Source organism: Coenobita brevimanus, chromosome 96 (genome assembly GCF_032717465.1).
Source record: "Coenobita brevimanus isolate Jiangsu-jjx chromosome 96, ASM3271746v2, whole genome shotgun sequence".
Lineage (NCBI taxonomy): Eukaryota > Metazoa > Arthropoda > Malacostraca > Decapoda > Coenobitidae > Coenobita > Coenobita brevimanus.
The window spans coordinates 26,674,770-26,694,769 of NC_137049.1; the positions used below are offsets into that span (position 1 = coordinate 26,674,770).

The window sequence follows — 20,000 nt, forward strand, 5'->3', positions numbered from 1 at the left end:
AATGAGTTGGTTAGTGGTATTGTTTATGTGTTGCTGTAGTTTTATTAATATTGCATCATCATCATCAACATTAACATCATTACTCTTATTACTTCTTATCAGTAATACTAGTACTACTAAATGTATTATTTTGAAGGTGGCAATGATAAAATGGGAATGATCGTATCTCGCTGAAAGATTTAAATCCACATAATATGACATGATTCCGTGTTTAGTTTCTCAGAATCACCTGACATACCGAGACACACGAAACAAGATAGCTTTGGTTCCACAGCAACGAACCCGCGATCAACGGGAGTGTAAACCTAATCATTCCACATTTGACTCAGTGCAGGACCGAACTTCCTTCACCCGGGGCAGAGTGAGACCCAGAATAAATCTTTTCTCACATCGGGCGAATATGAATCGGGCAAGAGAGTTTTTAAGAGCCGTGCATGGGAGAGCAAAATGTTGTAATAAGTGTACTTAGCTGCTTTGGAGACATAGTTTCTGTTCAGTTTTTCTCCCTACCATTAGCTGGAGCGCATTCGTAAGCAGGGTTTCACAATGAAGCAAGACTCATAATTCAGTGTCAAAAGCCGCAGTTCGAAGCCTAGACAAACTACGACTACACGACTCGAGTACCAGTGTCATAGTGAACTGCCTCTCACGTACACTAGCAAAGCATCCATCTTAGTCCCTTAAATCCAGTGAATGCCTTGTAGTTTATTCTTGCTGCCTTCTGACGATTTTTCAGTTTAGACGAGACTTTTCGAACTGGATGGGTTTGTTATAGTCTTTATCAATACCTTCGTTAACAGAGGTCCTTCTTAATTTTAATAATGTCGTCTAGTGATAGCAATAATGAAATATAAAATACGTTATTGACTTGAAAAGGTTTACAGTGAATTGCTAGGTTTGTGTTCGATGTGAAGCTTTAACGATTTCCCGCCAATGAATGGCAAGGGTAAAGGATAATCAAAAACTGTAGTGCAAGAGTGTCAAGGGAGTGAAATAAGGATCTTTCCAGTGATGGTGAACACATCGCGGAGTCACCTGAGATGCACATTAATCAAGGTAAGACTTATGTGCCACTAATTGAACTTATAGCCGTGAGAAAAAGTTCACCGACAAATCTCTGCCAGCACTGTGTTCTGCCTTCCATAGTTCTCATTCCTCCCCATACGACAGAGATTATCCTTTCTTATCATACTTCTCTGTTGTGTGCTTCATACTGCCACCACATAAAAGTAGTTCATACAACAGATTCCATTGCTTCAGTCAGCAGATAAGTGTCGCCAAACTTTTATTCATTTGAGGACAGTATTATCATTCCACATTATGGCAAACAATTATGGAACGCTAACTTGTTATTATAAAAGTTTCGTTAGGCTTCAAAGATCACGTTGCAGGGCTTCTAAATTCATCGGTCACTGACTTGTCATTCATCCTTCTTCGATTCCTTTAGATGATTTGCTATACAGTTTGTTGACGATGGTTTAATTTTGTGTTAAATTTTGAAGAATCAGCATATATATGTATATCCGTCTATCTATCTATTTATCTATCTATACTGTATATTTATTTATTTATTTATTAATATATTTATTTAGAAACTAGTTAGTTTTCTGTTATATATATTTTTGTACGGTTGAGAATTCATGTAGTTTTCCTGTGCATAAATGAAAATATTATTGTGCTCAAAATGCTTGTACTTTCATATGCTAGTTTTCTATAATATTTTGTGTTCTTGCTTTTATATTCTAAGTGTCAGTAGCCTACTGCACGTAGCTTAGGTGATGTCTGTTGGAGTTTTTAATCTTCCTTTTTGTACTGCCGTCGTCGTTATTATCTATGTATATTATTCAGCTTTTCGTGGAAATTATTTTGAGTTTGTCACATTCAGTATTTTTGCTTCATGTTCTGACGGTATTTCTTGAAGAGTCTTTGAATCCTGTTAGATGTTGCGCCGTGTTGTTTTCTTGTTTTAAAAGAAGAAAAAAAGAAAGACCAACCTGCTTCTGAATCCAGGCGTCCCTAATTTTAAGTGGGAAATAGTGTTAGGATGATGATCATGATGATGATGATGATTATGATTATTATCATCAATGAGGAAAAATAAGGATGATTACGATGATGTTAATGAACACAATGAAGGTGATAATGAACACGATGAAGGTGAAGGTGATGGCAATGACAAGAACAATGAGGATAATAATGACGAAGACAGTGGCGATGAGAGTGATGATGATGATAATGAGAAAGACAGTAATGATGACAATTAAAATGACGACAATGACAATTACGATGGTGACGAAGACGATGATGATGATGACGTGATGTTGATGATGATGATGAACAAAGGATCAAAGACCTAAACTCGTCAATCCTCTTCCCTCCCGAGGAAGCCAATAATAAGAATTAGGGTACAAAAATGATTGGCTTTGTGGAGTATTTTTTTTTTTTTTTATTGTGCTGTGATACAGAAGAGGATGCTTCGTACAGGACGTAGATAAGACCGCGCGCGCCTGTGTGTGTGTGTGTGTGTGTGTGTGTGTGTGTGTGTGTGTGTGTGTGTGTGTGTGTGTGTGTGTGTGTGCGTGCGTGCGTGCGTGTGTGTGTGTGTGTGTGTGTGTGTGTGTGTGTGTGTGTGTGTGTGTGCGTGTGCGCGCGTGCGTGCGTGCGTGCGTGCGTGCGTGTGTGTGTGTGTGTGTGTGTGTGTGTGTAATTCACCGGGTCGGTCAGGATCACTTGATGGTCGTGATCGTCAGCTTCTACCCTCCCGGAAGGGAGCTGAGAGCTCATATAGTCCGATCTAAGGGCAAGGCTGTGACCTTCACACACGCACACACCCGTCCCCTTGCTCAAGGGGGACAGTTACCACCCACTTCGTCAGTGAAACTTTTCGCAACCTGAGCGAGGCGCGAACTCCCGTCCACCAGTTGGCAAGCGAGAACGTTACCACTGCAGTGTGTGTGTGTGTGTGTGTGTGTGTGTGTGTGTGTGTGTGTGTGTGTGTGTGTGTGTGTGTGTGTGTGTGTGTGTGTTTGAGCCTGTGTTTGAATTTTTGTTTGTGTTCTGTGTACATACGCACGCTTGAATATACCCTTACCTGACCAAGACAGGTGCACTGAGCAGGAGGTCCCAAGCGATGCACACCCCCAGCACAGAGAGGGCGTGTTCCTTGCATACCACGCCCACCACCGCCCACACTCCCGCCCACGCCACCCACACCTCACCATCACCCCTCACATTGCTAGGCTGACTACTATGGCTTGTGTTGTTGTTACTATTACTATCTTCACTGGTGTTTTTACTAAGGCTCTTTATATTGCTACTCCTATTATTTGTGCTATTACTGCTGTTACTAGTATTGCTCCTAGTGCTGCTACTATTAATATTGCATCTAATACTATTAATATAGCTGTTGTTATTAACTCTTCTACTGCTACCACTACTACAACTACCACTGCTACTACTCCTGTTCCCCCTACCGCTCCTTGTGCTATTACTACTACTACTCCTACTGCTACTACTACTCCTGCTGCTGCTCCTACTGCTATTGCGTCCACTACTGCCTATACTACTACTGCTGCTGCTGCTTCTGCTCCGGGCCCGAACAGCTCTGTGGAAGAAAATGAGACAAATGTAAAGCCAAAAACAGGAGCGGTAAAAAAAAACGGTCATATTCAGGGGATCGATTAGTAACGCAGTGTTGCGGGGACGGCTCAGCGTTATCAATAATGTCTTAGATTTTCTGCTTCCCATAACTTTTTTCATTCTCTTTCGGGTCTGCTTTCTTACGTCCATTGGTCGGGAGGTTGATTAGTAATGTTATAAGGCAGCCTCACAAGAGCACATGAAGCCGTCCTCGCAACATACGAGAATGGAGAGCTCTGTGTGTATGGACTACCCTGTATAATAATTAGATTTAACCCCAAGACTTCCCTGCCGTGATCAGTATTTTATCCAAAAAGGGGCGATTTTTCACAGCCCAGACGCGCCTTTTCGAGGGGAGAGGTAAAAAACAAATCATCAATATCTCTCGCACTAAAACAACTTCCTCTTTAAACGGCTATGACAGTGCCACCACAGGAAGCTGTCTCTCTTCAGCACCGTGTCAGTAGCTTGAAGAGGTTGAATAGAACGATGAGAAGTATGCAAAGATAACTACACGAATACGGATACATTTTGGAAAAAAAATGGAGGCATATAAAAGATATCGTAAGGAGCAAGAAAAATGGAGTAGTTATTAATTGAACTGTGATACGGTTTAGGAAAAAAAAAATATATGAAAACTCTATTGGTGGTTTAGAAAGAGGAAATAAAAGATCCCGTTAAGAAATGTATGAAAGTAGCAGATTACGTACGAGAAATAAAGCTGAGTAAGTAATTAACTGTTTGAGGAGTAGAAGCTTCCTAGTGCTGAATATAATCGTCTGGCAATATCCTGAATGGAATACTTAAGTGTGACCCCAGTGTGACTTAAGTTGGGGCAAAATATCAATAACACTACTATACTTAAGTGAGTTAATTGATCTATGATTGCAAAGGTATCTAGCTCCTACACAGTACTAACTCTGCTGAATAAATCCTCTGGCATGAGTTGGAATAGAATACTAGAGTTGTCCTGAGTGTGGGAGGGTTAACGGAGATAGCACTGAAGCTCACAGGTCCCTGTAGTTATCAGCTGAATAAAATCTTCTGAGGTTAAATGGAATAATAAACTGAAATTGTGCCGCCCAAAAGAGACAGTATGAGAAGTGAACCAATGTCCTGTTAGAGAAATTTGGCCAAGTATAACAAAAACTCAAAATAAGGTGACAAATGAGCTACATCTCTTCTTTTTCCAAATAGATCTATGACAAAATAAATATACAACAATGGATCAGTCGAGAAAACAGTAAAAGAAAAGGGTTTATGAAACTCTTATACAACAGCAAGTGTAAAAATAACCCCCATAATGCTGAGAGCTGTTAGTATTTCTCTCTCTCTCTCTCTCTCTCTCTCTACGTTTCTCTTTTCTTTCCCTTTGCATTTTTCATTAATCCCTCCCCTCTCTTTATTTGACCTCTTCCTGACCATGGTTCCTTCCTAACCACTATTCTACCTTCCCTTCCCTGTCCTCCCTCTCTTCGTCTCTCCCTTTCCCCTACTCCTCCACCCCTCCCTTCCCCAGTCCCTCTGTCCCCTTCCTTACCCCTCCACCTTTCTCTTCACTCTTTCCCACTACTTCCTTCCCTATCGTTTCACCTTTTCTTTCACTCTTTCCCATTACCCCGTTTCTTTACCCCTCGACCTCTCTCTTCACCCTTTCTCACTGCTCCCTCAACCTGCCTGACACCTGAATGACACTTCCTGACCGTGCCTGGCCCTGACTGATTCCTTCCTCTCCTTGCCTAACCACTGCCTCACCCTGTATGGCGACCCCTTTCTCACTTTGCTGACCTGTGATAGGAGGAGAAGGCAGCGAGGAAGGCGAGTGCAGCCAATAGGTCAGCTCGTCCCACCACACCTGTCACCTGCAATGGAGAGACACCTCATTAACACACGTGTCTGACTCAGGTGTGCGTCCCAGTGTGTTTGTGTGCTTGTTTGTGCATATGTATTTAACAGAGGTGTACGAGTGTCTGGGTATCTGGGGGATGTGTGTGTGTGTGTGTGTGTGTGTGTGTGTGTGTGTGTGTGTGTGTGTGTGTGTGTGTGTGTGTGTGTGTTCATGTATGAATGTGTATGCACGCTTGCATTTGTGTGTGAATGTATATATACATACATAAAAAAATATGTAGGCTTTTAAGGAAGACATGTGAATCAGTACATTAGAACTTGAAGTTCATGCAATGCAAGGGTGAATAGTAATGTGTGTAACAAAACAGGAAATGCAAGGATGCACAATAGCGTATGTAGATTTGTGAGAATGGGCGTGGGTCGAGCAATGGTGTGTGCAAGTGCTTCATACGGCTTTAATGGGGATGAAGCATTGTTAGAGCTTGTTAAAGTGGTCCCATCAACTTCAGTGTTGACGCCATGAATGTGTTATTGCTGTGTGCTTCTTTGTTGCTCTCTCTCTCTCTCTCTCTCTCTCTCTCTCTCTCTCTCTCTCTCTCTCTCTCTCTCTCTCTCTCACACACACACACACACACACACACACACACACACCCACACATATATATATACATACATGTAAAGGGGTGAGAGAGAGAGAGAGAGAGAGAGAGAGAGAGAACCACAAATGTACGCAAATACAAAAAACATACCTACACATATGCACACAGACATCCACACATGTATATTGATAACCACACACATCTCACTTTAAAAGTGTGCATTTGTTTGGGTGTCCACATGTGCCTGCTGCATTGCCCTAATTTCATAAACATCATCAAAGCTAATGAAAAAGTGATCATGGACTTTTTCCACTATCAGTACTATAAGACTCACTATCAGCTGAAATAAATCGTCTCGTGTTGGCTGGAAGAGAATGCTAGACATGTACAGATCAACATAGGATTAGTGTTGACATGTGGTATTTAAAAATGATTATTCAGTCATAATTATCCCTCATATGTTAACACAATCTCTTGGTAGTAGCAAGAACATGTTATACAATACACTATCCATATGAAAGACGTAATGATCACACAAACATTTCATCAGTCTCTTTATAATGCCATGCCTCACCTGGCAGGTCCATGATAGGTGTGTATACAGAGGTGATTAGCGCCCTGACAGGTAATAATGCTAATATCAGCAGAGGGTAATTTGAAGGCTGGAATGACAAGTGAATGGGGCTTAAACTCATTTTCCCCGGCCACTTTTGATATGATTTTCCCGCTCGGTCATTTCCTGATTCTTGTTTCTGGGTAATGATGATGATGATGATGATCGAGGGCTGGAATGACAAATGAATGAGGTGAGACTTAGTTTCCCTGGCTAATCTAATAATGATTTTCCTACTTCATATTTTCCTTTTTCTTGTTTAAGCTGATGGAAATAGGGTTATGATGATACTGATATTGATGATGATGATGATGACGGTAATTTGAAGACTGAATGATGTGTGGCTGAGTGTGTCTCAGTATCGTCGGCCTCTTCGATGGCCCTTTTACCCGAGGACGTATTTTTTGTTGCATTTTTACTTCCTGTGGCAAAGTTATTCACCATAAGAGATATTAGAAATGTTAAGGATAGCTGTATTCTGTATTAACCGCTAAAATCCCAGAAATCTTTGCTATGTCGAATAAGCTGGCCTGCATACAAAAAGAACAACAGATGCAGAGAGCGCCTACCTCCGCCATGACCTTTTTTCTTCATAGTTTACATTTTCGCCCAAAATTTTATCACTTGTTCTCCTTATGGTCGTTAGTCATCATTCTATTGGTACATCTAAATCCCATATTGTTCCATAATACTGCTAACAGACAGAGGCAAAAAAATAAAAATAAAAATAACTTTCTGAGAGCTTTATGAGAGATTCGTAGACGAAGGTGATTGGTGATCCATCCATCCATCCATTGCTAGACGCCATGTATCCCAAACGGGGTGGTCAAGGGCTTAGAGTTAATTGTTTTACAGGGAGGGGCACCAATCCTCCACCAACCCCACTTGACACGTAGGGATGCCAACAGCATCTGGTGTTCCCAGGCGGTCACCCATCCAAGTACTAACCAGACCCAACGTTGCTTGGTGATGTGACATTAAATGTCATGAAAACTCCTAGCTAACACCATATGGACAGTGGGCATTAGCGCCAAAATGATGATATGTGAAGGTGTGTGACACGTGGGACGACTGCTGGGATTTTGGAAACTGGCTGTCAAGTTTATGCACAGAGTTGAACACACACACACACACACACACACACACACACACACACACACACACACACACACACACACACACACACACACACACACACACACACACACACACACACACACACACACACACACACACACACACACACACACACACACACACACGCACACACACACACACACACACACACACACACACACACACACACACACAGACACACACACACACAGACACACACACAGACACACACACAGACACACACACACACACACACACACACACACACACACACACACACACACACACACACACACACACACACACACACACACACAAACAGATGTAGGAAGATAAATAGACAATGACATAAATAAAACTAGTTAGGTGAAAGGTTTATTACTATAAAAGCAAAATGACAATACAAAGACAGAGAGAGAGAGAGAGAGAGAAGGGGGGGTAAGAACTCAGCAAATTATTTATGAGCAAAAACGAATGAAATGGGTAAATTAATATGTAGAGATACAGTAGATTCATAGGGTAAATGGATTCGAAAGGCAATAAGTAAGTATAGAGAGATGTTAGATATAAAAAAAAATAGCTTGTCAATATATACGAACTAGTAAAAACGCCAGTAGGTAGACAGAGATAGATTGATAGTCACAGAGACAGATAAAATGGTAGGTATTGAACAGATAAAAGGGGAGAAGTAAATGGGCGATAATAATCTAATGAATAATATAAGCCTGCATATAAAGTGAGACAGGTAGACAAATAGGTGGATAGACAGATAGATTGATAGATAGACACAGATAACAGACAGACAGATGGATAGATTGACTGATTGGCTGATGGATGGGTATATAGATAGATAGATAAACAGACAGACAGACAGATAGGTAGGCGGGTAGATAAATGGAAAGGCAAACACACAGACATAATAATATATCTAGATGGAGAGACAGACAGATAAAGTAATACAAAAGATGCATAGGCATATAGATAGATTTAGAGATAAATAAGCAGACAGATAGATAGATAGATAGACAAGGCAGGTAGATAGATAGAAGGGGCACGAGAGGCGAGGGTTGATTGATCGATGGAGCGAGTGAGGGGAAGCGAAAGAGGAAATGGATTTGATGGCATTACTTGGGTGAGAATGGGGAGGGAGGGAGGGAGAGAGGGAAGGAGGGAGGGAGGGAGGGAGAGAGAGAAGGCAGGAAGGAAGGATAGATGGAAGGAAGGAAGAGGAGAGGAATGAAGGGAGGGAGCGAGGGAGAATGCGTGAATGAATGAATATAGGAAGGAAGGAAGGGACAACAAGGAAGGAAGGAAAGGAAAATGGAAAGGGAAGGGAATGAAGGAAAACAAGGGAAGGGAAAGATCGAGAGAGGGAAAGATAGGAAGGAAGGAATAAAGTAGGCGGGGACAGAGGAAGAGAAAACAGGAGGAAGTAAAGATGTGGGGAAAGGGGAGGGAGAAGGAACGTGGAAGAGGGAGAAGGAAAGAAACAAAGGTGGAGGAGAGGAGGGAAGGATAAAGAAATATGTACTTGGAAGAGTCACTGCAAAGATCAGAGATACAGGAAGAGTGAAAGACAGTATGAATGGGGAGAAGGAGGGAGGGAGGGACAGATAGGGAGAAGGGCACTGGGAGAAGATAGGGAGAGGGAGGAGAAGGGAAGGGAAGGGAAGGGAGGAAGATGAATCATGAGAAAGGCTGTGGAAGATATAGAAGAGGAAGAAATACGTGTATGCGGAGATGAAGGTCATTTGATGGAGTGAAGAAAGGAAAGAAAGAACGAAGAAAAGAAAAAAAAAAAAGGAATGAATGAAAGAATGAAGAAAGGAAGGAAGGAAGGAAGGAAGGGAGGGAGGAATGAAGGAAGGAGTGTGAGGGAGGTTGGGCAAGGAGGAGGAGGCAGGGAGAAGGCTGTGGCACATTGGTTAGCATATCCAGCCAGCATCTTGTAAAACCCTTGTTCAATTCTCAGCCCACCGGTCAGGCTAGTAGACTAAGTTTCTTTCCCCTTTGTCCGTGTTTACCTAACAGTACTAATAGGGACGTGGATGTAATTTCGATTGTTTGGGGTGAGATTCAAAGGTAAGACTGAGTTATGTCTTCTGTAATTATTCTGTGCAGCCGATAGTTATTATTTAAAGCATTTATAGACAGAGAAACAGACAAAGAAAAGGGTAGAGAGGGAGATACAGAAATCGAGATGAAGGTATAGAAAAAAAAGACAGAGGGAAGGAGAGAAAAGTACAGACAGAGAACCAGATAGAGAAAAGGACAGATAAAGAGATAAGGAAACAAACAGAAAAGACAAAAAAGACACAGAGAGATACAGAAAAAAGACAGAGAAGCAGAGACATGGATACAGAAACAGAGACAAAAAAAACACAGACGAGGGAAATGACTCATAGAAACATCGACAGAGAAACAGAGACGAGGATACAGAAACAGACAGGTTGACAGGGAAAGAGAGAACGAAAAAAGAAACGAAAGTGAGTCAGTAAAAGTAATAGAAGGATAGGGAACGCTCAGATGATAAAAGAAAAATGGTATGTGAAGAGAGAGAGAGAGAGAGAGACGGAAAGGCAAAAAATACACACCAAAAAACAGATTCAGACAAACTAATCAACTAACAGCAACAGGAAAAAAACAAAAGGAGTAGAAAGTCGGAATAACACAGCGGCGAGTGACTGTGACTACAGAGAGAGAAATAGATAGACAGAGCGATAGATATAGGTAGATAGATAAACATGGAGGAGCTGGAAAAATGGTGAGGTGAAGTACTGGAGAGGGAAATGGAAAATGGTAGAGAGAGAGAGAGAGAGAGAGAGGGGGGGGGGAGGTCGATAAACATAGAAAGATATCGAAGAGGAGAATAGCGTAGAAAGAAAATGACAGTATGAAGAGAGGTAGATAAACAACGAGGCAGGAAGGAATAATGGGAGGGAATTAGGTAGGAAGGTAGGGAAAGAGGATAGTAGGTACAGCAGGTGGTTAGGGAGAGGGAGAGGGAGGGAGGAAGAGAGAGAGAGAGAGAGTGAGAGAGAGTGAGGGGGGGGGTCTGTGCTCCCCTTTACCAATATTTACCAGGAGTGTTACAGTGAAGCACTCAGCCCGCTTCCTGCCTCACCCCTCACCCCTGTCTCTTCCCTTCTGCTTACCCCTGCCTCACTCCCCCTGCTTCTCCCCTTCTACCTACCCCTGTCTCACCCTTTCTACCTTCCTCACCTCTCGTTCCTGCTCACCTATCCTGCCTTACCCCTCCTGCCCACTCTCCATTCACCCACCTCACCATCCCTGCCTCACCCGTCTTTGCCTTTTCCCCTGTTATTCCTGCCTCATTCCCCTTGCCAGCACCACCACTGCCTCACTCCTCCCCTTTAATCCACCTCATATTCACCCCTGCCTCATCTCTCATCCCAGTCTCACTTCTGTCTCATCCATTCTCAACTCCTGCCTCACCTCCTAGGCTCCTACCTCTCCCATCCCTGCCTCGCCCCTCCAGTCCCCTTCCCCCACTCCTGCCTCACCTCCTACCTCTCCAATTCCTGCCTCACCCCTCCAGCCCTTTCCCACTCCTGCCTACCACTTATCCCTGCCTCACCCCTCCTGTCTCTCCCATCTGCCTCTTCCTGCCTCAATTCTCCATTAGTTTCTCTCTCTCTCTCTCTCTCTCTCTCTCTCTCTCTCTCTCTCTCTCTTTGTCTGTCTGTCTGTCTGTCTGTCTCTCTCTCTCTCTCTCTCTCTCTCTCTCTCTCTCTCTCTCTCTCTCTCTCTCTCTCTCTCTCTCTCTCTCTCTCTCTCTCTCTCTCTCTCTCTCTCTCTCTCTCTCTCTCTCTCTCTCTCTCTCTCTCTCTCTCTCTCGTTCTTCAAAACTATGTCCCTTTCATATCCCCTCCCTGAACCTCTTCCCTCCCTTCCCGCTCCCTCTTACCCCCTTTCCTTCATCCCTCCACTTCTCATCAATCTCTCTTCTCTCCTCCAGCTCTCTCTTCCTTCCTAACCTCCCTCCAGTATCCTTCTCTCTTTCCATCCCCTTTCATACTCTTCCTTCCCATTGTTTCTTCTCGTTTTCCCCTCCTTTCTCCACCACTCATTGTATTTCTCTTTTTCCTCATATACAGTGCCTATCTCACTTCCTCAGCTCTCTCTCTTTCCACCCTCCAACCCTCCCCTCCCCTCTTCCCACATATTTCCCTCACCCTTAGCCCATCAATCTTCACCACCCTCTCCTTCACCCTTTCTCTTCTCTCCATCCCGCTTTCTATCATTACTGGTTTTCTTATTTCCTCTTCTTTAACCTTCCATTCTTATTCTGTATTCCTCACAATCTCCATCTTCCATCCCTCTCCTTACTTACTGTTCATTTCTTTTGTCCTGCATCACTTCTCTCTCCTTACTACCTCCCTATTCGCCTGTTTTCTTCCTATCCCGAAGCCCTTTTCCCTCCGTGCTCCTCCTTTCCTCTTTTCCCAGCCCATTATCACTACCTACCCACATGCCTTGCCACCTTTTGCTTTTTCGTTTCCCCTTTACTATCTGTCTCACTTCCCCCATTACAGCCATTCTCTCTCTCTCTCTCTCTCTCTCTCTCTCTCTCTACATGTCCTATTTCCCCTAATCCACCTCTACCCTGGTCCCCTCCCACCTGAACCGGGTTATGGCTAAATTACCACTCATAAAACAGCGGCCATTTTGCCTGGTAGTCCTGATTGCCTTGCCTCTCCTGTAGCTGCTAAAAGGTGTGGGTTTGGAACAGTTTAACGGGTATTATTGACGCGCATAGATGTACATGTGGATATACTGTACTGTACACTCGGCCATGCTAAAAAAGAATGTACTAGCAGGCAGACACGCCCACGCACACAAATTTTTAAAAAGGGAACTGAGAGATAAAAGCACAGTTACACACACACACACACACACACACACACACACACACACACACACACACAACCATGAACATAGAATTTGCCACCCTCCACACACATGTACACAAGCACACGCGCACACCTACATATAAGCGCACACACTTGCATTCTTATACATATACTAACTCAGCCACTCAAACTTGCACACACACACACACACACACACACACACACACACACACACACACACACACACACACACACACACACACACACACACACACACACACACACACACACACACACACAAAACCATTATTAACGTTTTCACTGTGAGAGACTCTTTTTTCAATCAATGGGAAAAAATCTGACGAAAACTGGTAAAAAAGAAAAAGTTATCTTAAAGGAATATACAGTATATATATATATATATATATATATATATATATATATATATATATATATATATATATACCTTCACTGCGAGAGGGTTTATCAGAGCCACGTCCCACCCACCCACCAATAAAAAAAAAACACACACACAGAAAAAAATCGTCAAAATAAAGTGGAAATATTTTTTTCGCTTGTACAATATTACATTTCACACACACACACACACACGCACGCACACAAACATACACACACACACACACACACACACACACACACACACACACACACACACTCACACACGTACAGTCGCCAAACTTTCCACCTGGGCCACCTAGCCGCGAGAGGTGGGCAACGGGTGCTGGCAACAGTGTATATGTTTGTTCGTGTGTACATGCTCGACGAAAGTTCGGATCATCAACTCTCTTCGTCCGTAGTGAACCTCAGTCAGAGTCAGAGTTCATCCCATAAATGGCTGGGTACGGAGTTGGGTGGGGAGAAAAATGTCTCAGGAGTAAGGCGGCTCTCCCATCGGCTCAGCCAGTTGCATAAAACTGGTCGCACGGGAAACTGTTGTGTGCCACAGGTGGCGCAGACCAAGGCCAATAAAATTAGACTATATTAATTTTATAAGAAGGTACCATATATACTGTATATTATGGTATAAATATATACCTTTATATATAGTACAATAACATATACTATGCTTATTTGGCCTTAGTCCGTGCAACCTGTGACACGCAACAATTCCATGCAACCAGTTTCCTGCAACTGGTGGAGCCGGTGGGAGAGCTGCTTAAGGGGGAAGCTTGGCATGGTGAATGCCAGGGTAGGCGCCGGACGGGGGTGGTTACGTTATTCATACCGCCAGTGATAATAATTGCCGAACTAGTTTTTGAGATCCATTAGCATTCTACTGAATATTTGCATTCTTAACAATACTAAACATTTTATTTTCTATAACATGTTAATGCACTAAATACTTGAATCGCTCCAAGCCTCTCTCTCTCTCTCTCTCCTTATATCAGTAATTCCATATCATAGGTTATCGCTTGATACCATTATCAGTACAGGTTGAAGAGGAATGCATTTACATAACATCGCGTCCAGTTACAAGTAAGATTACCTGTCATTCACATCATGAATGACACTGACCAATAAACATTAGGATGATGTTCAGACACTGGTAACGGTTGCTTACATCCTCGTTGGTAGTACTTCAAGTAAGTGTTTTTATGTGTTCTGTGGTGCACCACGAAGAGGTAGGAGGCTAAAATACTGTCACCTCAACAGGCAAAGAGTTTATGCATATTGTACTCTTGTCGAAGTGGCTATTACATCAGCTATGATAATGACTTACCGTATCATATTTCATATGACTATGGTCATTACAGCACACCTTTGTAGTCCATTCATCTAACGAATGACTGAATTACACATTAGAAGGAAAATTGATTGTGAGCTGTGCCGCTTATGTGTGAAGTCACACATTTACATGCTCATCGATTATGCACCGAACAACATTATCTCACATTACAGCAAGATGAAGACACCACCTCTCCATCACAGTATGCAAAAGCTTCCAGTCATTTTAAGCGCAAATGCTATTGATTCATGAATTATTGGGACATTTATATTACAGTACTATTGCCTGTGATATTACTTATGTGATTGGTAAATGCAACATAAAGAACATGAAATTATCATTACAGGCTGTAACACTGATTTTATTTTTTTAAATCCCACGAACCTAGGCGCTTTAGCGCCCGTCGACTTATGACTAACTGACTTAAGGCAGCCTTAACGAACGAGTTTCAGCCTCCGATGTCAACAGTTCCTTATTTCTCCTACTTAGCTTAAATTAATATCCGCTCAATGAGTAATCCTGTAACGATTAATGACCTCACTTATCTAATCATGTCTCAGATCAAGAATGGTATTTCAATAGGTGTAATCGTGACCGGCCCAGGACTGGCGAAATGCGAACAGACACCGGTATCTATTTTTCTAGCGTAAGGGTCGGTCACACGACGATTCTTCCCCCCAATATTCAGTAGACAATTTTTAGCCATGGGTTGTCATGTAATAATGAAAAAGAATATGTTTATAAATATGTAATATATGTAAAGATGCGGTCTTTTAGGTTATTTTACTTATTGTTTTCAATACTCGTATTATCCAGTACTTTCAAGAAGTTCCTTTGAAATTCTATCGACTAAAATTGTAGACTGAATATTGGGATGAACTCTGACTGAGGTTCAGTACGGAAGACGAGAGCTGATGATCCGAACTTTCGTCGAGCATGTACACACGAACAAACATTACACTGTTGCCAGCACCCTTTGCCCACCTCTCGCGGCTAGGTGGCCCAGGCGGAAAGTTTGGCGACTGTACATATATACACATTAATTATTACCTCTATGTTTCTGGTTGTCCCGTAGATCTTCATTTATGAAAACTCTTTTCAATATAACTTTTTCCCCATTTCCATCCTCAAAGCCCATAAATATCCATGCTTACCCCAGCTTGGTTGAGAGGAGTGGGTAGAGAGACAGAGGGAAGGGGAGGAGAGGAATGATGATGTGGTGAGAGAGGAGGGGAAGGTGAGGGGATAGGAGGTGGGGCAGAGAAATATGGGAAGGGAGAAGGGAGGAGAGACAATGTGGTGAGACGGAGGTCTTGAATGAGAGGAAAAACTGAAGGGAAAGGAGTGAAAGGGGAAGAGAAATTGAGGGGAAAAGAATGGGATGGGGAAATATTATGAGAAAGAACTGGGGATGAAAGGAAAAGGTAAACACTAAGGGAAGTGAGAGGTATGACACTGAGGGAAACGTTAGGGTCGGGGAGGGACTGATGAAAAAAAAAAAGGACTGAGATAGGATTATTGAGAGGGGAAAGGGAGAAAGGTCGTAGAGAAAAGGAAAGAAGGAGAGAATTATGTGGAGAAAAAGGGGGGTGAAGACGATGATAGGAAGAGAAACGGTAGAGTGAAGAGAGAGGAAGAAAGGAAGGAAAAGAAAGAAGGAAAGAGAAGATATGTGAGAGAAAAATATGAGAAAGGGGATGGGAAAAAGCAAGACGAATAAAAGATGGTAGTGGTAGAAGGAGGAGGGAGTGGGATGCAAGTCTCGCATCTTCTCCTGTTTATCAAGGTTAATTTCATTCCCATGTTCTCCTCGGCCCTCTTGCCCTCCTCCGCATTTCTCTTGCCCTTCTATTTTCTTGCCCGAAAAGTTTCTTGTGTTTTTATTTTCTTTTACTTGTTCATTCCATTTCCTGGTTGCTTCCTTCCATGTTTATTACTCTTCATGCTGATGCCTTTCATTGGCTTATACTTTCCTTACTTATTGTTTTTTATTTTTTTTTGTTTATTCTTATTCCCGACTTTTTTTTCTCTTAATCTGATTGTTTTCCTTTTGTCTTCTTCCTCCTTCCTCTGTCTGCAGATTTCTTCCCATCTTATTACCTGCGTCGTAAGATGCATGGTATATAATAGCAATGCGAGCTTACCTTATTCTTTTTTTTGTGTGTTGCTGAATAATCTTCACTTCACTCAGTCCATACTATAGCACCCATTACCACAGGGCATATCTTCTAATCCCCACCACAATTCCGGTTCACCCCATTCATTTCTTTGTCCCCCACGCCCATTTCTTTACTCTTTCCCCCTCACCTACGTTCATAGAGGGTGTTCTGAGACAAGCCTTCATTGCAATTATATCATTACTCTACAACATCCATTTTGACACTGTATACCTTCCTACCCCAGTCCCATCACCCATATAAATTACAGCCCATCTATCCCATTCATTTGCAAACCACGCTAATTTCTCAACCTCCCCTTCGATGGTTTCAAGTCGCAGTGCGGACCACACAGTCCTCTATCGAGCTTGTTCGTTTATATCTATGCATGCTTAATTTCTCATTCATCACACTCCACATTTCTCGTTGCTTTTTCTTCTTAACATGTGTTAGTGTTGCTGCTCGCTATTATCATACATTACATCTTTTCTCTCCTCTCTCCCCGTGCATTCTTTATTTCGTGACCCACTTCACCTTTCTTCCTGCACAGTTTCCTTCGTTTGTTCAGTTTCGTTCTTTTTTTTTTTTTGCATCTGGTTTATATTTCATTTGTTTTCACCATTTTCTTCATATCGTCTCATTTTTCGTTTGGTCATTCTACATTTGATTTCATACTTATTGCTCATGCTTTTTATTCCCATTCTTATCATAATCCTACTATTCCTTAAGTGTTCTTTCTCTTTTTTCTCGTTTTTTTTTTTCTGGTTTCTTTGCTACTTCGCATCCATTTTATAAACCCTTGATTTCTTTGTTCCCCTTTCATCTTTCCATTTTCTTCCATTCTTTTTTATTTTATTTTTTCTCCATTCTTTCTTACTCCTTCCTTACGATGACGTCTTATATACGGGAACATCTCAGTCATTCCCTAAGGTATTCCGCATGCAAGGTCCGACGTCCTAATGATCATGCATCTCTCTAGGACTTGTTATTTCATATTTGTTCCTTCCAGTCGATTTTGCTTTGTCTGGCCAGGGATTTTTAAAACAGGGGAGGAGCGAGGGAGACTGTTCATTACTCCTTTACTACCAGGATCCTTTCAAATATAAATGAGGTTATCAGGATGTTATAATGATGTAAAGAAAGAAGGGCGTTGCAGTAAAGGAGTAAACTTTTCTGTGTAGTTCTTTCCATTACCATGAACTTTTTTTACCTTTTTTACTGAACAGAGTCACTAACTACTGCCAGGATTAAAAAGAAACTTTATGTCTTACCCTTCCAAATAAAAAAAACTCCAATCAGAAAAATAAAGACTGCCTCCAGACTCCATGGATAAAATAACTAAAGATGCAGTCGTTAAGAAAGAGTTAATCCGGGCAGTTCCGAGACAGATTTTAAATTTTAATATTTTTTCACATAATCTTTATTCTCAGTCCTTTAATTATTTTCCAGCCCGAAGGCGTAAGATATAGCCTTTATTAATCTTTTCACCTCAGGATTTTTTTGCTAAAACTTAATAAAATCGCCCGGTTGCACCGAAGATGTATGAAAATGGCGTATTCGTGATGAAACAACTCTCTCTCTCTCTCTCTCTCTCTTTCTCTCTCTCTCTCTCTCTCTCTCTCTCTCTCTCTCTCTCTCTCTCTCTCTCTCTCTTTCTCTCTGTGTATTCGTATGTGTGTGTGTGTGTGTGTGTGTGTGTGTGTGTGTGTGTGTGTGTGTGTGTGTGTGTGTGTGTGTGTGGGTAGATGGGTGGGTGTGGGTCTATCAATCTGTCTGTCTGCCTGTCTGTCTCTCTGCCTGCCCACCCCCTTTCTCTCTCTTTCACACACACACACACACACACACACACACACACACACACACCTTCTCCCCTCTTCAAGCAAGCAATCTTTCTCTTTCTCTCCTTCTCATTCCGTCTGCTTCCTCTCTCACCCTCTCCCTCTTCCTTCCTTTATTCCCCTGTGCATCATCCTTCCCTCATTATCTATTGTTATCCGTCCGTTTCTCCCCTTCTCTCTCTCTCTCTCTCTCTCTCACACACACACACACACACACACACACACACACACACACACACACACACACACACATACACACATCTTCGTTATCATCGTTCACTGCCTGTGCGAATGTTGCACAATTAACATACCGCCTGCAGATGCTTGCTTAACATTTACAGCAGGTGACAGCTTCCACCATTCACTCATTCGATGGACTGCTGCCTCTGGGTGTCTCGGCATTAAATGAAATTCAAATGGCTTTTTGTTAACAGGGAACCATTTTCTACACTGGGATACGTTGGGTGGTAATCATATAACCAAATGACGCCTGGCAGTTTAGCGGGTTAAGGCGCCCCAGCTTGGCTATGCTTGTAAGAGTTCAGTCCCGAGGAGTAGTTAGAATTTATTTCTCACATAATGCCACTCAGGGAGGAATGAGGTTGATCACACTCGCCATTAATGTCACGACTGAACAGCCTTGCAATAGGCCTCTACGCTCCTGATGAGACAAAAATTTTTAGATGATGGATGATAGCTGAAAAAGTATCAAGCAGATATGTAACTGCAGTCTTACACAAATAGAAGTCAGTGTTTGGGAAATAAAAATGGTAATATGAGAGCGAATTATTGCATCTCACTATTTTTTACGAGTTATTTAAGTCTGTTTTTCCTTAAAATTTAAGGTTACACAAACTTTCCCCTGTTTCAGTTCTCTCTCTCTCTCTCTCTCTCTCTCTGATCCCAGCTTCCCTCTCTTGACCGCTTCGTTTTTATCGCCTCATGCCACACTTCTTCCCTCACACTTCTCCCTCCTCCCTTGATCCCCTCTCTCTCTCTCTCTCTCTCTCTCTCTCCTCCCGTGATCATCGCTCTGTCGCTCTCATACTTCTTCTGTCTCCTCCCTTGGTCCTCTCTCTCCCTCTTTTTCTTCTCTTTCTCTCTCTTCCTCTGATCCTGCCTCTCCTTCCCAAACTTCTCCTTCCTTCTCGTCTCTTGATCTTCTCTCTCCCTCTCAAACCTGTCCTCTTTTTTCTGTTTTCGCTCTTAGTTTCATTTTTAGGTAAAACGTGGGGAAAACGATGTCCATTCATTATTTCCTTTAAAATATCGATAGTACCTTCGTCATGATATATAGTGGTGATTCTAACTTTTTCCTGCCGGCTTGGGTTAGAGGATTTGGAGAGTCGAGCGAGCCATCCTCCTGTGCTACCCTCCTCTTTGACTGATAGAAGAGTTACATTAATTACAACATCACTGACAGCCTCGAAAGGGCCGATATTACTGTTGCTGTTTGCTTTCTCTTGTGGACTCCTATGTACTTCCTTTCCCTCACCTGTGCTTCGTTTATCTCTCTCTTATTTTTACTTAACTTTCCCACTATCATCGTTCTCACCCTATTTTTTCTCTT

At 42.3% G+C, this 20,000-nt stretch overlaps 1 protein-coding gene across 1 annotated transcript in view; it reads right to left on the reverse strand.

Moving 5' to 3' along the window:
- Nucleotides 1–20,000, reverse strand: part of LOC145413516 (protein O-mannosyl-transferase TMTC1-like) — a 243,726-nt gene that overhangs the window by 73,410 nt on the left and 150,316 nt on the right. The window contains exons 4-6 of the mRNA XM_080283212.1: nucleotides 5,419–5,501; nucleotides 3,418–3,442; nucleotides 3,092–3,213 (exon numbers count right to left, since the gene is read on the reverse strand). Coding sequence (XP_080139338.1) covers nucleotides 3,092–3,213; nucleotides 3,418–3,442; nucleotides 5,419–5,501 — 230 coding nt within the window. The remainder of the gene's footprint in view (nucleotides 1–3,091; nucleotides 3,214–3,417; nucleotides 3,443–5,418; nucleotides 5,502–20,000) is intronic.